This window comes from Muntiacus reevesi, chromosome 13 (genome assembly GCF_963930625.1).
Source record: "Muntiacus reevesi chromosome 13, mMunRee1.1, whole genome shotgun sequence".
Lineage (NCBI taxonomy): Eukaryota > Metazoa > Chordata > Mammalia > Artiodactyla > Cervidae > Muntiacus > Muntiacus reevesi.
The window spans coordinates 36928292-36948166 of NC_089261.1; the positions used below are offsets into that span (position 1 = coordinate 36928292).

General features: G+C 35.1%; 1 protein-coding gene across 4 annotated transcripts in view; it reads left to right on the top strand.

The window, feature by feature from the left end:
* Positions 1-19875, top strand: part of BLTP1 (bridge-like lipid transfer protein family member 1) — a 215994-nt gene that overhangs the window by 185074 nt on the left and 11045 nt on the right. For all 4 annotated transcript variants that reach the window (XM_065903724.1, XM_065903726.1, XM_065903727.1 and 1 more), the window contains 16 exons: positions 226-441; positions 1601-1781; positions 2324-2525; positions 4110-4271; positions 4900-5039; positions 6595-6796; positions 8495-8695; positions 9469-9648; positions 12034-12171; positions 12859-13116; positions 14023-14173; positions 14578-14735; positions 14847-15039; positions 15263-15480; positions 18516-18767; positions 19447-19650. In XM_065903724.1, the coding sequence (XP_065759796.1) occupies positions 226-441; positions 1601-1781; positions 2324-2525; positions 4110-4271; positions 4900-5039; positions 6595-6796; positions 8495-8695; positions 9469-9648; positions 12034-12171; positions 12859-13116; positions 14023-14173; positions 14578-14735; positions 14847-15039; positions 15263-15480; positions 18516-18767; positions 19447-19650 (3056 nt within the window). The remainder of the gene's footprint in view (positions 1-225; positions 442-1600; positions 1782-2323; positions 2526-4109; positions 4272-4899; positions 5040-6594; positions 6797-8494; positions 8696-9468; positions 9649-12033; positions 12172-12858; positions 13117-14022; positions 14174-14577; positions 14736-14846; positions 15040-15262; positions 15481-18515; positions 18768-19446; positions 19651-19875) is intronic.

Here is a 19875-nt window from a genome sequence, read left to right on the forward strand (position 1 = left end):
TCTATCTCTGGGTCAGGAAAATCCCCTCGAGGATGGCACTCCAGTATTCTTGCCTGGAGAATCCCATGGACAGAGGATCCTGGCAGGCTACAGTCCATGACGCTACAAAGAGTCGGACACAGTTGAGCAGCTAACACTTTCATCGCTCACATGACATGTTGGAAACTAGTTTGCTGAAAACTTCCTATTTTACTACAATATAATGACCAGCTGTTCTTCCTCTAGACATACATCTCGTAAAAAAGCAACAGGCTTTGCTGCTGTTCATCAGCTATTTACAGAACGCTGGCCAACAGCCCCAGCCAACAGAAGTCTTACTGGCACAGCTACAGAGAGAAATATTGACTTTGAACTTGATATTCGAGTTGAAATTGATAGTGGAAAATGTGTGCTCCACCCAACCACCCTTCTACAAGAACATGATGATATAAGCTTGAGAAGGTAAGATATTGGTCAGAAAGGGGTACATATAACTTCATTTGTTAGGAATACTATTTATATATCACTAATCATAACAAACATTTCTCCCCACATCCCAAAATACAGACTTAAAGAGTATTTCTAATCATAGTTGGAGTGTTTGACTGTTCATTTATGTAATATTCTATTTCTTTAAGCAAGTGTATAATACTTTTTGGTGATTAGAAATGGATGACTTGATTTAGATTCTGCAAATCTGTTAATTTGAACACTTTTGTCTTTGGAATTCTCCAAGTATGAATTCCTCACGTAGTCCCTATCCTGTTACACACATTTCTGTTTCAAAGGACGGTGCAATACTCAAAGGTGTCTTGTTACTGAGAGTTTGATGAATTCATAAAGAAATAAGAAAGACTGGGAAACAACTGAACAAAGAGGCCTCAGTAAACTGGAATGTTGCTCAGGCTGTAACTGTAGCTTTACGTTGCCACCATTGAAAAAATAGTTGTATGAACAGGCCTAAAGTTAGATTCATTTTTCTTTGAATTTCTGTTTTGCTTTTTCTTCCTAATCTAAAAAAAAAATTAGTGAAAATAACAATATTAATAATTTAGTGGATGAATAAGAAATGGGTGGAAATGCAGGTGGAACACGTAGAAGAATGCTGACAGTTGTTGAAGCTGGGAGATGGGCCCATGGGGGTTCATTCTATATTCCATTTACATTTGTATGTTGTGATTTTCTATAATAAAAGATTTTTAAATGTCTCACTGTCTAATAAAGATTTTTATACAATGAGATGATAAAAAGGCAGTATAACTAGTTCAAGTCTTAAAAGTGTAATAGTGATGATAAAAAGAATGTTAGTTTATTTTTGGTTGAACTGCAATAAGCCAAAATAAACTGCTGGTATTCAGCTATATTTACCTAAGTAAAGAGTAGTTTCATTTGGTTCAGCCTTCGTTTGGAAGACTTGTGACCTCAGGAAAGGACAAAGGTAACTGCCCTGTATAATTATGGAACATACAACATAAACCTCATCCATGCAAGGATTAGCCAGTTTAGCTAGAGAAAATGACGAGCCTCACTTTTTCAACTTTATTAACAAAAGTTTGACTTTAAACAATATAAGAGAAATGTCTTTCAAAAAGATAAAAAAAACATTTTTTTCTTTTTATAGGAGTTATGACAGAAGTTCCAGGAGTTTAGATCAAGAATCTCCTTCCAAAAAGAAGAAGTTTCAAACTAATTATGCTTCTACCACCCATTTAATGACTGGCAAGAAAGTGCCATCATCTCTACAAACAAAGCCCAGTGACTTAGAAACAACAGTATTTTATATTCCTGGAGTTGATGTAAAGGTAAAAACCTAAATATCTAGGATAAGAAATAAGATTATTATTAGCCAGGTTTATTTTCTATCATATATATTCTTCCTTCACTGCTGCTGCTGCTGCTAAGTCACTTCAGTTTTGTCCAACACTAGTTACCTTAAAATGAGACTTTCTGAAGTTTTCTCTAATGTAGTTGTATTCTGAACATGAAACCTTCTAAATTGCACATTGCCCCATGTGCATGAAATTTTGACAGGAAGAAGTTAATTTTCTTTTCTAAACATTGATATTCATGTTTGCAAAACATTGCCTATTGCAACTTTTTTAGATTCTAGAATTATACATTCCTAGAATGTTAAGCTAGAAAGAATTTAAAATAGTATCTGGGATGATCTCTTTTCACTTTAAAAGTGGAAAAAAGCTAATAAGGAATTTGCTAGAATCACAAAGCTAACTTGTAAAATCTTCTGGTTCCTGGATCAGTGTTCTTTCTGCCAAATTTTAGTACATTTCTTTGTTTTCCTCATGTGCATAATTTTAATTTTGGAAGTTTATTTGTTTCAATACAGTTGCATTACAATTCCAAGACTCTAAAGACCGAATCACCTAATGCCTCCAGAGGATCTTCCTTGCCACGAACACTCTCTAAAGAGTCCAAGCTGTATGGTATGAAAGATAGTGCAACGTCTCCTCCTTCTCCTCCTTTACCTTGCACTGTCCAGAGCAAGACTAACACCTTACTTCCTCCCCAACCCCCACCTATTCCCTCAGGTATTTAAGGAAAATATACTTTAACTTTTTTCATAAATTAATTTTAAGTCATCACCTACTTGCTCTAGTAAGACTTTCAAATTCACATGTTTAAGAAAAAAGGACTTAGACTTGCCAATAATGACTGTACAAAATTCATGTATGGAAGTGTAAGCTAATTCCTTTTGCCTAGTTTTCAAATTACTGTTACCTTAGAATATCAGTTTTTACTTATTTTTTTAGATCTATGTATACATAATACATTGAACTTAAACCATATTTATTATCTATTATTATATAACAAATTATCCCAAACTTAGTGGCTTATTATCTTAGGCATAGTTTCTGTGGATCAGAAATTCAGAAGCAGTTGGGCTGGGTGCATCTAACTTCACAGTTGTCTATGAAGTTGCAGTCAGGATGTTGGGTAAGGATACAGTCATCCAAATGCTCGACTGAGTCTGGAAAATCTGCTTCCATCATATCCCATTCACATGGCTGACAAGCTGGTGCTTTAGTCTTTCCCCACATGACTGGCTGCTTGAGTGTTCCCATGACATGGCAGCTGACATTCCTTCAAAAGGAGTGATCCAAAAGAATACATGGCTGAAGCTTCAATATCTTCTATGGCTTAGTCTCAGAAGTCACATACCATCATTTCCACAATATCTTATTGATCATATAGGTGACCCTTATTCACTGTGGGAGGGAACTACACAAGAGCATGAATACCAGGAGGAAAGGACCGCTGGAAGTTATTTTGGAATCTGGCTACTATACCACACAAATAATACCTTATATATATAATAGAATTTCCAAAAATGGTTATATTGGGTTGGACAAGAATTAGTGAAAAAGCTTTATTTGAGAGATGGAACTTGATACATTAATCTTTCAAAGTAGCCAGTAATCATGATAATAATGCCTAATATTTTTATATCACTTTTAAATTGACAAGACACATCTATGTCCATTAAGTACGGGGCAGGTATTATCTCCATTTTATATATGAAGAAAGTTAAAGCTTATAAAAGTTGAATTTCTTTCCTAGGTTTGCAAATTAATACATGGTAGACTTGGAAACCTAAGCCAAAGTTATCTAAATCTTAGCTGTTATATCATTCTGTTGATGTGGAAATATTTAGTCAGGTAGAAGGAAGGAGAGATGCAGCCCATGTAAGGAGGCATGCAAATATTTACCAGGTAAGAACAGCAAGAACCTAAGAAAGTGTAAAAACTGATGTTTTTCCTCACTTGCCACAAATTATCATTAGTCAGAGTCCTCTATATCTTAAGTGGACAAATAATAGTAAATGAGAGACTAAATGCTAAAATACTAATGAGAGAGTTAGCGAAGTATAAATTATAAAAACCGAACCAAAATTTGTGACCTAGAGCAAGTAGGAGTAACTGTTGTATTTATATACATCATTGATCATCTCTGTATTCTGACAATAAGATTTCTATCAACCTATTTTTATTGCATTCTTGTATGGTTTTAAGTATAAGGTACTTCACCTGATTAAACTCATATAATTCTAATTTCTCACAAAATTATGTTTTCTGGAAACTATTAAATTCATCTCACATCTGTACATCTTCTAGCCAAAGGAAAAGGAAGTGGAGGAGTAAAAACAGCCAAGTTATATGCCTGGGTAGCACTTCAGTCATTGCCAGAAGAAATGGTAATCAGTCCCTGCCTATTAGACTTTCTGGAAAAGGCTCTGGAAACTATCCCAATTACACCAATTGAAAGGAACTATACAAGTGAGTGTCCTCTTAAATACTTAACTGCCCATCACATGTATTTTGGGGTCCTGTTACTAGAAGGATTTTGTAATGCTTTTATGTATTACTGTATAATACATTCAGTGATAAAGGAATTATAGAACTGAAAAAGAACTTGAGATACCATTTAGTCTTGGTGGGGTTTATGATTCCTCCGTGGCTACAGCTACTTAATGACAAAATTAACATCCTTAATCCTGTGTTTGAAGAAGCAAATGGCAACCCACTACAGTATTCTTTCCTGGGAAATCCCATGGATAGTGGAATCTGGCGGGCTGCAGCCCACGCATTCACAAAAGTTGGACATGACTTAGCAAGTAAACAACAGGTCCTATATTAGAGTGACTCTTGGACTGGAAACACTCCTTGAGGACCATGGCAAAATTACCATTTTCTTTGTATGTTGTTTGGTACAGCAGCAGGAATCAAGAGTTTGAAGAAATGAGTAAGAGGTTTGAATAGGGAAAGATGTAATGAATAATGGGCTACAGAAGCCAATGTTTCTGTGCGTTCATACCCTGATCTCAGTACTAGCAAAAGAGAAAAAGATCTTTTAATAAAATAGTTTGCCTTTACCCTAACAGTAAAACTTTAAATATTTTAACAGCTGTCAGCTCTCAAGATGAAGATATGGGACATTTTGAAATACCAGATCCTATGGAAGAATCAACAACATCACTAGTATCATCTTCAACATCTGCTTACTCTTCCTTCCCTGTAGATGTTGTGGTTTATGTACGAGTTCAGGTAATATACTTCATCTATTCCTTTTTATTTTAAAGAAAAAATGTTTTTTTAAGTTTATCTGAACATTTACAATATTAATTGCTTTTAAAGTTTTCTTAAGGTTCATGGATCTCTAGTATGTCTATGATGGCCTAGAGGTTGCCTAAACCTCTGAAAGTATATGTACAATTTTATGTGTTATTTATTTGTCTGCTGAGGAAGTTCATATCTTTGAGTGTTCAAAATTGAGATCTCATTCTTTTGTGGCAAAGGTAAAATATGTAAGTTAAAACTCTTTTTTAGCACATTATGCCTTTTAAAAATTATATCATGGCATCTGTATTTCTTATCATTATGGTTATTTGTGGGCAGACATAAAGTGAAACTGAGATATAAAATCAAAATAGTACCTTTTTTAGATTCTTCTAAGGGTTATATAATCATGTATGGGGTATAGGCTTCCCCTCTGATACTGTGGGTTAAGTTCCAGACCACCACTGTAATAAAGCAAATATTGAAGTGAAGCAAGTTACTTTTTTAAATTTCCCAGTGCAAATAAAAATTGTTTACACTATCCTATATTCTATTAAGTATATAATAGTATTATATCTAAAATAAAACAATACCTACCTTCAGTAAAAATGCTACTAGAAGAGCTATACCATTAGACTTGCTCAAGGAGAGTTGCCACAAACTATCATTTTGTGAAAAAAAGGAAAAAAAACACTCAACATCTACAAAGCACAGTAAAATGAGGTATGTTATATTAGCATCCAATTGAGTCTGTTTATTAAGGAGGATTTAACTTGTATCCAAACTTCAAGGTTTAGTTTACCTTCAGTTAAAACTTTATGATCAGTCTCAAGAATAAAAGAAACACTAATGATCATTTCTTCAGATTAATTTCTACAAAAGCAATTTGGCCAAAAGAATTTCAGTCTGATCTTCTGGAGTTTTGCACTAGCTTTTTTGAAGATCTGATGAAAACATAAGTGAGGCCTGGAGAGTTTGTAAAACTTCAGTTATAAATGCAATAATAGCCTTTTAAAATTTTGGCATAAAGAAATTACTTGCTTTAAAATATTTGATTATGAACAACGTGGACATAAATTTAATGTTCTGAATTATCTAAATGCCTACATATTTACTGTTTAGAATTCCTCAAATATTTAGTTTTAAAAGCGATACGATTTTGTTAATGCATTTTGGTTAATGTATATGTGTCTGTTTGAAAAAGGAAGGGCATTAAACTCAAAATAATAAATTTGATATATGTAGACTGAAATGGAAACTGAATGTAATTTCTGGAGTCCAACTGAAAAAATTTTAATCACCTAATTCCCTGGCGGCTTAGAGGGTAAAGTGCCTGCTCACAATGCAGGAGACCCAGGTTTGATTCCTGGGTCGGGAAGATCCCCTGGAGAAGGAAATGGCAACCCACTCCAGGACCCTTGCCTGGAAAATCCCATGAACGGAGGAGCCTGGTAGGCTACAGTCCATGGGGTTGCAAAGAGTCGGACACGACTGAGCAACTTCACTTCCTAGAAACTTTTCTTTGTCTTTCTGTACTTTTCAGCCCTCACAGATCAAGTTTAGCTGTTTACCAGTGTCAAGAGTAGAATGCATGCTAAAGCTGCCATCCCTGGATTTGGTGTTTTCTTCAAACCGAGGAGAACTGGAGACTTTAGGGGCTGCATATCCTGCAGAGACCTTATCCCCTGGAGGTAGTGCTCCTCCAAGCGGAACAAAAACCTCCTCGAGCAAAACTGGAGTACCAGGTGTGGAAACATTCTTTTATTCAATTAGCATAAAAAGTCAAGTACTATTTTAATAGTAATTAGTAAACATTTCCAAATAAATACATTTGGAAAAGGAGAATATTTGAGAATTAGGGTATTTATAGACAAAATCTATAGTGGATCAAAGTTTTGAGTGTATTTCATTATACCCAAGGAATGGCAGTTGCACAGCGTTTTGTTGTCCATTCATGTGCATATCACATGTAATGTGAAGTGTGAATGATAATGTGTTCAAGTACTTTTGAATGTTTTATTTTATGCTGTATTTTTACGTTATGAGTGATCAGTGTTGCAAATGCTAAGTAAGAGCTGTAGTGTTATCTTGCAAGGATTTCTTATCACACTGAATTAAAAGTATATCAAATTGTGTGTATATGTATAAAAAAAAATCTTAGTGGTAAAATATTGTTACTTAATCCAGACATCCGTTTCATGAAAGGTTTAGGTGTTAGAGTAGAACCGATGATTTCCTGATGAGACAGTCATTTTCCACTCAGTGTCATTTCTGCCCTAAAACTCTGGAGGTCACAAATGCAGGATGTGAAGATTTTATGGGACATTTTTAAAAAGAAAGGCCAGAATGAATTAAAATGTAAAAGAACTGATAAGAGAACTAATAATAAGACAGTTTAACAGTTCTACCCCTAAAGCAGATATTGGAATATTCACTTTTTTCTTAATATCAAAATGTGATACACTAACACAAATTATTATAGCAGTATATATGCACTATCCTAGGAATATATAATGAAAAGAATATAAAATAAGCAGCTATTTTTATGCCCACGTTTATTTTAGAAAATGAAAAAGTGAAGTAGCACCCCTTATGTTATGATAATAAAACATGCAGGAAGGAATGATGATGAGACTAAATGTATAAGAAATGTAGATTATGACAATATCCATTCTTTGAAAAGGTCTTTATGAACTTGACTGAGTTCTGGATCAGTGCTAAGGGCTGGATATACTGTAGTGAACTTAGCTAACAAGCATATTCCCTGCTAATGTGAAATGAATTGAATGTGGAGAAATAGATAATAAGCAAACAAGTATATTTTCAGTGAAAACATGAAGGTGGTAAGTATGAGTAAGCCACGTAGACAGTTGGAATAAAACACTCCAGGTACAGAGTATAAAATCTATAAAGTAGGAAAGAGTTTGACAACTCTTTGAAATTAGCTTGTTCCACTCATGGTGAATGTTGCCAATAAGGCCTTCTTGATTTCTAAGAGGGAGACCTGTAACTTTCTCCATTTGTGTACGTAGCTCTGTTTCCACTGTTTCTGTGGAAATGTGGACTCGAGTTGTATGATTTGGATTTTTTATAATTCATTCTCCTCCACTGCTTAAAACTCAGCTATTTTGTACCTCTTCCAACTGCCTGCTTCCAGTAGAACAAAGGAGAAATTAAACAGGAAACCTTGGAGTTGGCCAGTCATATGTATAAATAATTATTTCAACAATGAACAGAATATTCAGCCCTGGTTTATACAGTATATTAATTGGAAAATACATCTAAGCCCTCATGTTAAGGATTTAAATCTACTGATCAGTTAATGTTTGACCATTTCCATTTTATTTTCAAATCGTGTTTGGTTCTTGAGACTATATTAAGGACAGTTTTTTTTAGTTCTTTCTGTGTTTTATTCTATTTTGGGTTTCTTGTGTTCCCTATAGGTTCATCAGGATTAGGCAGCCCTCTTGGCAGAAGTCGACATAGTAGTAGTCAGTCAGATCTGACCAGTTCCAGCAGCAGTTCCTCTGGGCTGAGCTTCACTGCATGCATGTCTGACTTTTCCCTTTATGTATTTCATCCATATGGAGCAGGGAAACAAAAAACCGCTGTTTCTGGCCTTACACCTGGATCAGGAGGATTAGGTATACTTAGCATGTTTGCATCTTTTTCAAATTTATCACATCTTTTCAAGTTTTCATCTTTTTAAAAATGATGTTTTCTTTAATTAATGGATATAAAATGAGATCAGAAACTTTATTTTTCTTCTTGATAATATCTATCCTGTCTCTACATTAAATAAACAGAAATATGAAATAAGTAATGTAGGTAAATCATATAAGATTTTAAAATTCAAAATATTTTATAAGTGATATACACTGTGTAATCTCTTCAGATATGAGGTTACTTATGTTACTTAAGTGTTTAAATGTTTCATCAAATTGCTATTTGTATAAAAAATTATATTCTGTCAATAGTTGAAATTTTAAATTTGTACATCACCACATTTGTTAATTTAAAATGATACTCTTTAATATGACTAGTTATTTAGTGAACTTAAATTCCACTGCCATTTTAAAGTACAGATTTACCACTAAAAATACATAGGATGTTGGTATTAGTGAATGTTATTAACTTATTTAGACAAATAATAGACATACTCCATGTAGGTGCTGGTTTTTGTTGAGATGTAAAAATCACCAGTTATGGTTATGAACTTGAGCCTATTACTGTTAGGAATGTCTAACGTTCATTACGTCATTCTGCTTAAATTTTTAACCTCATTTAAGTGATTTTAATTAATAGCGTATTATAGCCTATTGAATAACTTCATGTAACTAGTTGTTGGGGATTTGTGTGTGTGTGTGTGTGTGTGTGTGTGTGTGTGTGTGTGTTTTCACGTGTTTTTTTTTTTAAGGGAATGTAGATGAAGAACCTACTTCTGTCACTGGTCGAAAAGACTCACTCAGTATAAATCTCGAGTTTGTAAAAGTGAGTTTGTCTCGGATAAGGCGTTCTGGAGGTGCCTCATTTTTTGAAAGTCAGTCTGTAAGCAAGTCTGCAAGCAAAATGGATACTACACTAATAAATATATCTGGTATTCAATTTTCTATTTTTTAATTGAAATATTGTTTTTCTAGAATTAAATAAGGGCCTCCTTTTAAGTGTTTAAATATTAAATAATTTAATATTAAGCATTTAGTGATAAACTGATTTAAAGGAAAAGAATAACTTCCAGCCAAGTACTATCTCAGTCCAGTGAGATATCAGTGTTAGAAATAGGATTTCTAGATACATACATGGAAATATCACCCAAGAGCCAAAATATGCCTATTTAAGTCACTAAAAACTGCTTCACTTCTCTACCATGAGTTGGTACAACTTCTGACTTATTTTTTGATTTTTTAATTATAAAATCTTAAAAAACACTAAGGAGGAATGGGTGTTGAAAATTTTTTACTTGTTATCGTAAGATCTTGAGTCGTGTACCTGTGTATCACTAGCTTTATATTATAAAGCTAACTAGTTATATATGATGGACAAATCACTTGCTCATTTTCTGTACACTGTGATTTGAGTATTTAAAATTGAGTAGAACATTTTGAAGAATTTAGAGTACTAAGTGAGTGAAAACTTTAAAAATTACTCCACCAATACAGGTAAGTACACTTAATCCACTCAACACAATATATGTTTGGTCATTCAGCAAACATATAATTGAGCCTGTATTTTGCAGTGAACTTGTGCCAGGCACCCTGCTAGGTGCTTGAAGATGCCCATGTGAATAAGGAAAGGTCTTAGGAGTAGACAAATTACAGTGCAGTGTGACAAATCCTATAATAGAGGTTTACTTAAAGAGGAGGAAACAAATTCTATTTCATATAAGAGAGGAGAGAAGGTTTCACAAAGGATATGATGTTGGGGCCAGTCTTCAAAATTATGTAGGAATATTCTTGGCTATGGCAACATGGTATTTAATGGTCAGAGCATCAAAAAGTATGCTTTTGGGTCATACTTTGATTCACTGAATTAAAGCATAGGTGTAACTGAACACTGAGTTAGTTGTACAAAGTAGATGGGCCCAGAGACAGGGAGGACTTGACTGGAGGTAAAGCTGATAAAACAGCCCAAGACATGACTGTGGGGTGGGGGGACTCATACCACGCTAAAAAATGGGGTTCTGATCCTTTGGGCAAGGAGAAGTCATTAGCAGTTTTTAAGAACTGTATGACAACACTGTCCTTAAAGATAGCAATACTATACTGTACACTGAAAAATCTGTTACGAGGGTAGATTTCATGTTAAGTATTCTTGCCACAAAAAAGAACAACCAAAATTATACATGGATTATAAAATAATCTATGTTTTTTAAAAAAGGAATGATCCTTAAGATTGATGTTTTAGGAAGAGAGCTGATGGGAGAATGGTAAGAGATGGTAAAGTGGAAAGATGCTTGGGGACGCTGTTGAAGTAGACTAAGCAATAGGGGATGAGGGCCTGAATTGTGATAGTAAAAAAAGAGAGAAAATGGTTTCAAGATAAATATGAGAATCCACAAGCTTAAGGACAAGTTGTATGAGGAGCAATAGAGGAGACAACAATACCTCAGACTTTTAGTTTAGGTAATTCAAGGGGCAGTGAGGTCACTACCTTTAGAAAATAAAGAAGGAAATGCTTATATGACACTGAGGTGGAAGGATCTGATAGGCAATTGGCTATTGGGCTGTGTGGATATGGGCTCAGGCCGAAATGGAAACTTCAGGTTTAGGGGACACTGACATGTGAATGCCACAGAAGCTCTGGTGGAGGACTGGAGGAGCACCTGAAGCAGAAGTAGCAGACCAAAAACCCCGAGACAGCCATCAGAACACTCTGAGACTGACAATTCGTTGCCTAGCTGGTAAAGAGTCCACCTGCAATGCAGGAGACCTGGGTTCGATCCCTGGATTGGGAAGATCCCCTGGAGAAGGGAAAGGCTACCCACTCCAGTAGCCTGGAGAATTCCATGAACTATACAGTCCATGGGGTCGCAAAAAGTCAGACACGACTGAGCGACTTCACTCACAAAATACTAACTTCTGCCATACAGTTACTTGGTTTGCAGCTGCTTTTGAAGAAGTCTGTATTCTAGCTAATCCTGATGATTCATTTTCCATATGTGAGAGGGGCCCTGTGTTAAAGCTGGAAGCTGTCTATAAGACTGATCTCAGATCCTGTGTGAGAATTTCATGATAAAGTGGTAACAGAATTTCAGTTTGCTCTCACCTCAAAAGTGGAAATGGAACTAATGGTGCTAGAATGTGCTATTTTTACCAGCTGTGAAAGGAACACATGATCACTTAACTGATCATACTATATACCTCGTTTTGGTATTTCAAGAATTGTAACAGAATTATAATTCAGTTGTGTAATATTATATCTACCATGTGAAAATATTAAAGGTTTTGGAAATATGTTCTAACAAATTTTATTTATGTATCAGCTGTTTGTGATATAGGGTCTGCTTCCTTTAAATATGACATGCGCCGCCTCAGTGAAATTCTGGCATTTCCAAGAGCCTGGTATAGGAGGAGTATTGCAAGACGCCTATTCCTTGGAGACCAAACTATTAATTTGCCAAGTAAGCTTGTTTATATAATTATAGATTATACTTAGGCTGCTTTTAATTTTGATTACAATAATGATAAGATCCATGACTGATAACACAAACTTTGTCTTACTTGGTAAACTACCCTGCAGTTGTTTCACTCATTCAGTAAATGTCAGTGGAGCCCCTTTGTCGTGCTGGTAACCACTGGGAATGTACTAGCATCGGAGGGCACAAAATGCTTGCTCCCTCGGGGATTATTTTGTTCTGTGATGATTACCCTGTAATCTCCGTAAAATCTGGAAATGCATGAATAAATTTAACCAACTTAACCGTGATTAAACATGGAAAATAGAAAATATTGGGGACATGCTACCATATTTCATTTTTCTCTTCGACATAGATATTGCTGTAGTATTACACTGTGTAAGTGAAAGTTAAGAGTTAGCATTATGCAGCAGAAAATATTAGAAATTTGGATTCTAGGTCTGCTCCCTCATCTGTAATATGGGACAGAGTGTCTGCCCTACCCTTCTCATATATTTTCTGTGAGAATTAAATAACATGCTGGAACTTTGCAGACTGGACATTGTATAGTTTTCAGAGAACTTGAAGAAATATAAAATGTGATTAGAAGTGGTGGAGTGGTGAAATATCTTGTTTTATGGCATGGAGATATTATCCTGTTAATTTTGTTTTTGTTACCTACTTTCCTTTTAGCATCTGGCCCAGGGACACCTGATTCCATTGAAGGTGTAAGCCAACACCTTTCTCCGGAATCATCAAGAAAAGCTTACTGCAGGACCTGGGAGCAGCCTAGTCAGTCAGCCTCCTTCACCCACATGCCTCAGTCACCTAATGTGTTCAATGAGCATATGACGAACAGCACCATGTCACCAGGGACAGCGGCACAGAGCCTAAAATCCCCAGCTTCCATAAGGTCAAGGAGTGTGTCCGATTCTTCAGTTCCCCGAAGAGGTAACACTGTTCTTTTGTTATCAGTAGCCCTCTAGAGCTCCTAATATAAAAATCTTAATTAGTCACTACCAGATTTTTGCCCCAACTGCAGGAAGAGATTCTCTTATAGGTTTTTATGGAAGATGTGGGGTGGGGGGAGGAATCCCAAACGCAACAACACACACACACACACACACTTCACAGTATTTGCTAGTAGATCAGAGAGCTGGACGGCTAGTTGCTTTGAAAAGGGATAAGGAGAAAGAAATGAGCATAGTGTTAGCGTGCTCCATATGGTAGTTATTGTTAGAAGTAAAACAAACCTACAGTGTTGTAAAAGGTACTTGATATTGAAAAAGTTAAGTCATTCTTTTATTCAGCTAGTATTTAACTTTCTTATGTGCTCAACACTCGACTTGTGTCTAAGTACATAAAATGGTGCAGTTAATGTCACAAGGTAATAGATTATAGAGTATAATTATAGAGTATAATGAGCAAACCCAGGACTCACGATGCATACTGAGTCCATAAGAACACAGAAGACAGGCATCCCGGTGAGCCTCTGCATTTCATAATGGTACCTGCCTTCCAAGTTCTTTTTGGCAGCAGCAACATGATTTTCGCCTTTGTTAGGAAAGTCTTAAGGCGATAAATGACCCGTGCTGCTGTATATCATGCACACCAGCATCTCCTCATATGAAATGGAGATCATACAGAACTTTATGAGCTTTCAAGAAGTAAAACTGAACATTCAGTAAATGGTAAATACTATTTTAGAGATAGTGTGACAGCTAGTAAATGTTAGTTAGCTTTAACACAGAAATATCATAATTTTACTTTTTGGATTATAGTCGTAAGAGTGATCTTTGCTTTGTAATTGGCTGAACATCTATATAAATAAATGTACATTTTATGTTCTATTTTTAGATTCACTTTCAAAAACATCAACTCCTTTTAACAAATCCAACAAAGCAGCAAGCCAACAAGGGACCCCATGGGAAACACTTGTCGTGTTTGCTATCAACTTGAAGCAATTAAACGTTCAAATGAATATGAGTAATGTAATGGGAAATACAACGTAAGCTATTCAGATACAAAGAAAATATATTTAATCATCATATATAATTTTTCTAATTGTTGTAAAGCAATACAAAACCTTGAAAATGCTGAAATGTTTGAGACAGTAAAGATAACAGATAAATTATAAATTGCTTTATCCTGAAAATGGTTTAATCCTAAAGATACTGTAACATAAAAACAGCATGAAATATGTGCTCTAAAAAGATAGAAAATAAGGAAAATAGCATAATTTTCTAGCTAAGAAGAAAGCATCATTATTAATATTCAAATGTTTACCATAGTTTTTATAAGAAATGTATTGTTTCATTGTCCAATTTTTTTTTGAAATCATATAACTCCTGTTTTAATTCATGACATTGGAAGCCATATGTCTATTTAATAAGGCTTTTTTCTTTTTGATAGCTGGACAACTAGTGGTTTGAAGAGCCAAGGCCGCCTGTCAGTAGGAAGTAATCGAGATCGAGAAATAAGCATGTCTGTTGGTCTGGGAAGATCACAGTTAGATTCTAAAGGAGGAGTAGTTGGAGGAACTATAGATGTAAATGCTTTGGAGATGGTTGGTATGTTGAAATTTATAGCTGAAAAATATATTGAGAAAAGCATTTGAAAATTGATTTTGATGAGTTTTTATTAGGCATTTCTGTGAAAAGTCATTATTGTTTCTATTTTAGCTCATATTTCTGAACATCCAAACCAGCAACCCAGTCACAAAATTCAGATTACTATGGGTTCTACAGAAGCTCGTGTGGATTACATGGGCTCAAGTATTCTCATGGGTATCTTCAGTAATGCTGACCTCAAACTTCAAGATGAATGGAAAGTAAATCTATATAACACACTGGATTCAAGCATGACTGATAAAAGGTATTTAGTGAAATATTACTTTTTCAGTACGTTACATGACTGCTCTTAACATATTTTCTATCATTCAGTGAAAAGACTCAAACTATTTTTCCTGCAATTACATGATTTTTATGTCATACAATTAATATGAATGAAAAGCTGGTGGGGAAGAGTTTTTTTTTGGGGGGTGCTTTTAAACTAGTTTCTATAAGATGTATGATAAAGACTCTGTTTTATGCTCTAGTGAAATTTTTGTCCATGGAGATCTGAAGTGGGATATTTTCCAAGTAATGATATCAAGATCAACTACACCAGACCTGATAAAAATAGGAATGAAGCTCCAGGAATTTTTCACTCAGCAGTTTGACACCAGCAAACGAGCTCTGTCTACCTGGGGACCAGTTCCTTATCTTCCACCTAAGACAATGACTAATAACCTAGAGAAAAGTTCACAAGAACAATGTAAGAGTTATAAAACTAAGACTTTATGTATCTTTCACTGTGTGTTATAATTTTAATTTAAAATATTTAAATATCATACTTACAAAGGGGTCCATATGCTCTTTATCCTACTCACTCAGCAAAGTACTCATGTCCTACCCACCAATGGAATTAGAAGCCATCATTTGGAAAGACATTCATTCATTATCTCCCCTGCCACAATCCATCTATAATCATACCATTATTACAAACTACATCACTATATTACAAATTAATACTTTTTACATAATTACTTACAACTAATGATTTTGATTCTGAATAACTTACATTGTATTTCTTATTACATTATTCACATTCATTTGATTGTTTAATACATTCAATTATATTCCATGCTCTTGAATACTAATTATGATAATACCATGTTCTGGTTCAGAGCATGGGCCATGGAATCAGAATGTCTGAATTTGGATTTATTGGCTATGTCATGTTACACAGTTAATTATTTTCAATCAGTAATTATATGTAATATTATGTATCAACTATGTTCTTAAGCACTGTTTTAGGCATAGGGGATCTACTAGTGAAGAAAGTTCCTATTCTCCATTAAATTTTAATGGGAGAGACAGACCATAACTAATAACTAAGTGTGTAAGATAATTTCAGGTAGAGAGAAATGCTGAGAAAAAGAACAAAGCAGGGGAAGAATACAGAGAATGACAGTCTATGAGGATAAATATTTTAGGAAGGGTGGTAAAGGAAACCTTTTCTAAACTGAAAGAGCTAGGCTAAGATCTTGGAAGAAGAGTTCTAGGCAAAGCGGCCTATGAGAAGGTGCAAAGCCCCTACAGTTGGGAGGAAACTTGCTTGTTTGATGATCATTAAGGTGGCCCACTATGGTGAAACAGTGAGCAAGCAGGAAAATACTGAACATGAATTCAAAGAAGCCACAGATAAGATTTTTAATATGTTGGGGAGCTACTGAAGAATTCTGAACAGATGTGATGCTATTTGATTTACTTCTTACAAAAATAACCCTTTTTAAAGCATCACTCTGGCTTCTGTGTGGGGAGCAGACCAAGGTGGTTAAGAATGAAAGTAAGGAAATCACTGCAGTAATCACTATTACTACAATAACTGCTATTACTACACACTTACACTTTTAATACCATTGTAAGGAGGATATCCTGAGAGTCCAGGCAAAAGACAGTGGTGGCTTTAACTAGATTGATAAGAGTTAAAAGTGAAAAGTAGTCTGTAGTAGGATAACTTTTAATGATTTATTATCACAGAAGCAGTACATGTGCACTGGGAAACAACATGCATTAGGAAAGAATGTACATAACCAAGCAAAAAATAAAAACCTCACAATCACAATCATCACTGTGATTACTTTATATAGAGTATATCCTTCAGATACTTTTCTAGGCACACATGCGTGTGCACACATACACACACACACACACACACACGTATGCATACATATATATACTGTTTACCAGACTATTATTCATATTGTTTTATAACCTTTTCCAGTCCACAATCTCAAATTTTCCATTACATTATCTCTTCTAGCCACCTCATTGCAGTTGGCAAGTGACCTTAAACCCAATGTAAATTTACAACTGGGTTATCCAAACCAGTATATCCAATTGAAGATCACAGGTTAAAAATAGTTATGTTTCTTTTGGTTTTTTGCTTTAAATTTATTTATTTATTTATTTATTGAATTTATTTATTTTTTTTATTTTTTTATTAGTTGGAGGCTAATTACTTCACAACATTTCAGTGGGTTTTGTCATACATTGACATGAATCAGCCATAGAGTTACAAAAACAGTTATGTTTCTTTACTCTTTTTAAATTCTACTGAATTTAGTCCCTTTTTTAGTGACTTGACTTGCTAAGTAAGAGACTTGGCCAATTGTCCTGCAGAATATCCTACTTTCTCAGTCTTTCAGTTTCATTTTGTGGTTTCATTTATCTTGTTCTCCAAGTCCCTGCATTACCTTTAAACTGGAATTGGTATCAGACTTCCCCAAAGTGTCTGGCCTAGACTTTTCCAAAAACCTTTGTCATGGACAACCAAACAAACAGGCTTAAGGAGTTGTCTTGGATTAAAGGAAACTAAGAGATATGCAAACTAAATACAATGCATGATCTTTAGATGGACCCAGAATGTGAACTGTAGAAAACAGCCAAAAGGATATTACTGAAAAAAGTGGGTATTACAAATACAAACTGTACAGTGAGAAACATGTGAGATTTGCAGGCCCACACACAGCTTTTTAATAGTAATGAGTACTGTGGTACTACATGATCTATGCCTAGTTGAATCCTGGTGGAAGTGTGGATATGAAGGGCCGACTTTAAGTAATGCATGGATTTTTGACTTTGTGGAGGTTCAGTGTCCCTGTATATCAACCCCCATGTTGTTCAGTGTTCATCTGTGTATCTGATTAGCTCTCCTTGAACTTTAATGTGCATCTGAAACACCTGGAGATCTTATTAAAATGCGGATTCTGATACAGTAAATATGGAATAGACATAAGAGTGAATTTCTAACAAGTTCCCAAGTGATGCTGATACTGCTGGTTCTCAGACCTCACTTTTGAGTACCAAGGTTATAAAAGATTTTTTTTTAAGTACTTAAAATCAGGCATCTGCCTTTGATATCTAGGTCTTCTCTGATCACTGGTTTACTTAACCCCTCTCCTGTAAACTAGGTGTTTTCTCTAGATGACACACCTCGTTTATAAAGTTACTGTGAGAATTGCATAAAACTTCATGCAGGCACTTTATAAATCATTATTACAGAAGCATTAGTTATAATTATCATTAAAAGATTGTTACTTTCCTTAGTTCTATCCATCTTTACACAGATCTTTTCCAAGACTGTATCCTTACTAGCTTTCACTTAATGTTAACCAGGGACTGAATTGTTTTATCCCTTATCTGAGTCACTTTAGTTGTAGAAAGTAGCCATGTGCTGTCTTTCTACCCAGCACTCAGAATGTTCATGAGACACTTCGGGATAAATGGTTTTTTGTTTTCTTGCAGTGCTCGATGCAGCGCATCATCGACATTGGCCTGGAGTTTTGAAGGTGGTATCAGGATGCCACATATCCTTATTTCAGATTCCGTTACCTGAAGATGGAATGCAGTTTGGAGGATCAATGAGCTTACATGGAAATCATATGACACTAGCTTGTTTTCATGGCCCAAATTTCCGTTCAAAATCCTGGGCCCTTTTTCATTTAGAGGAACCAAATATTGCTTTTTGGACTGAAGCTCAGAAAATATGGGAAGATGGTAAACTGCCATTTTCAGCTTTCACTTTTACCCATCTTCTTATATGATTATATATGACAAAGTAATTTTCTTTTCCCATATCACTTGTTTATTTTTCTTATGACACTTCTGATATCCATCTCTATTATTACGTACCTGACATGTTAAGGAGTTTACTGTCAGTGAGTCGGTATCTATGAAGTCTGGCACATGTTAAAGGACTTATTTCTGAATTTACCATCTTATTCTGGTTTTCACTTAGGCAGTTAAATTTCTGCTGCCATGGCTGGTCATAGTTAGTCACAGTTATTGTAAACACCTCTTAGAGAAACATGAAGAGAGGACAGCACACAGTGGCGGTGTAAGGAAACTACTGCCAGTCAGGACTTTTTACGAAGCTTCTATGGACAAGGCTGTACTTCTGCCTCTATCTACAGTGTCCTTTGGCTTTAATTTTCTACTCTCGATTTCTTAATGATGAAGGAAATAAATGGTTGATGTTATTCATCTTCTTGGGGATAAATCCAGTTATAACTAAAGGAAAAAGAGTTTGATTTTTTTTCTCACTTAATGTACTCCCTATTTTTACAACCCTTCTCTATGCATGACTTACCTAGCTGAATCTATTGCTCTAGGGCCACAACTCTGCTTCCATCTAAAATATAGTTTGTTACATTAAGAAACTTGTTCCCCCCTCTAGGCTCTAGTGATCACTCTACATATATTGTACAAACACTGGATTTTCATCTGGGCCATAACACCATGGTTACTAAACCGTGTGGTGCTTTGGAGAGTCCTATGGCAACAATAACCAAGATAACCAGGCGTCGCCATGAAAATCCACCCCATGGAGTAGCAAGTGTGAAAGAATGGTTCAATTATGTTACGGCCACAAGGAATGAAGGTTAAAAGCTTGATTCTTTGGAAAGATCTGTTTTGTATTCTCTATTTTTGGTTCTGTTGATTGTGTTTAGAATTTAAGTGGAGGGAGCATTAATTAATTAAAGTGGAGGGAGCATTTCCATTTCTTCCAACAAGCTTCATTTTATTCCAGCACTATAAGTAGCAATATTACTACATGATTCAACACCCTAGCAGTGCAACAAACATCTCATGGACTAAAATTACT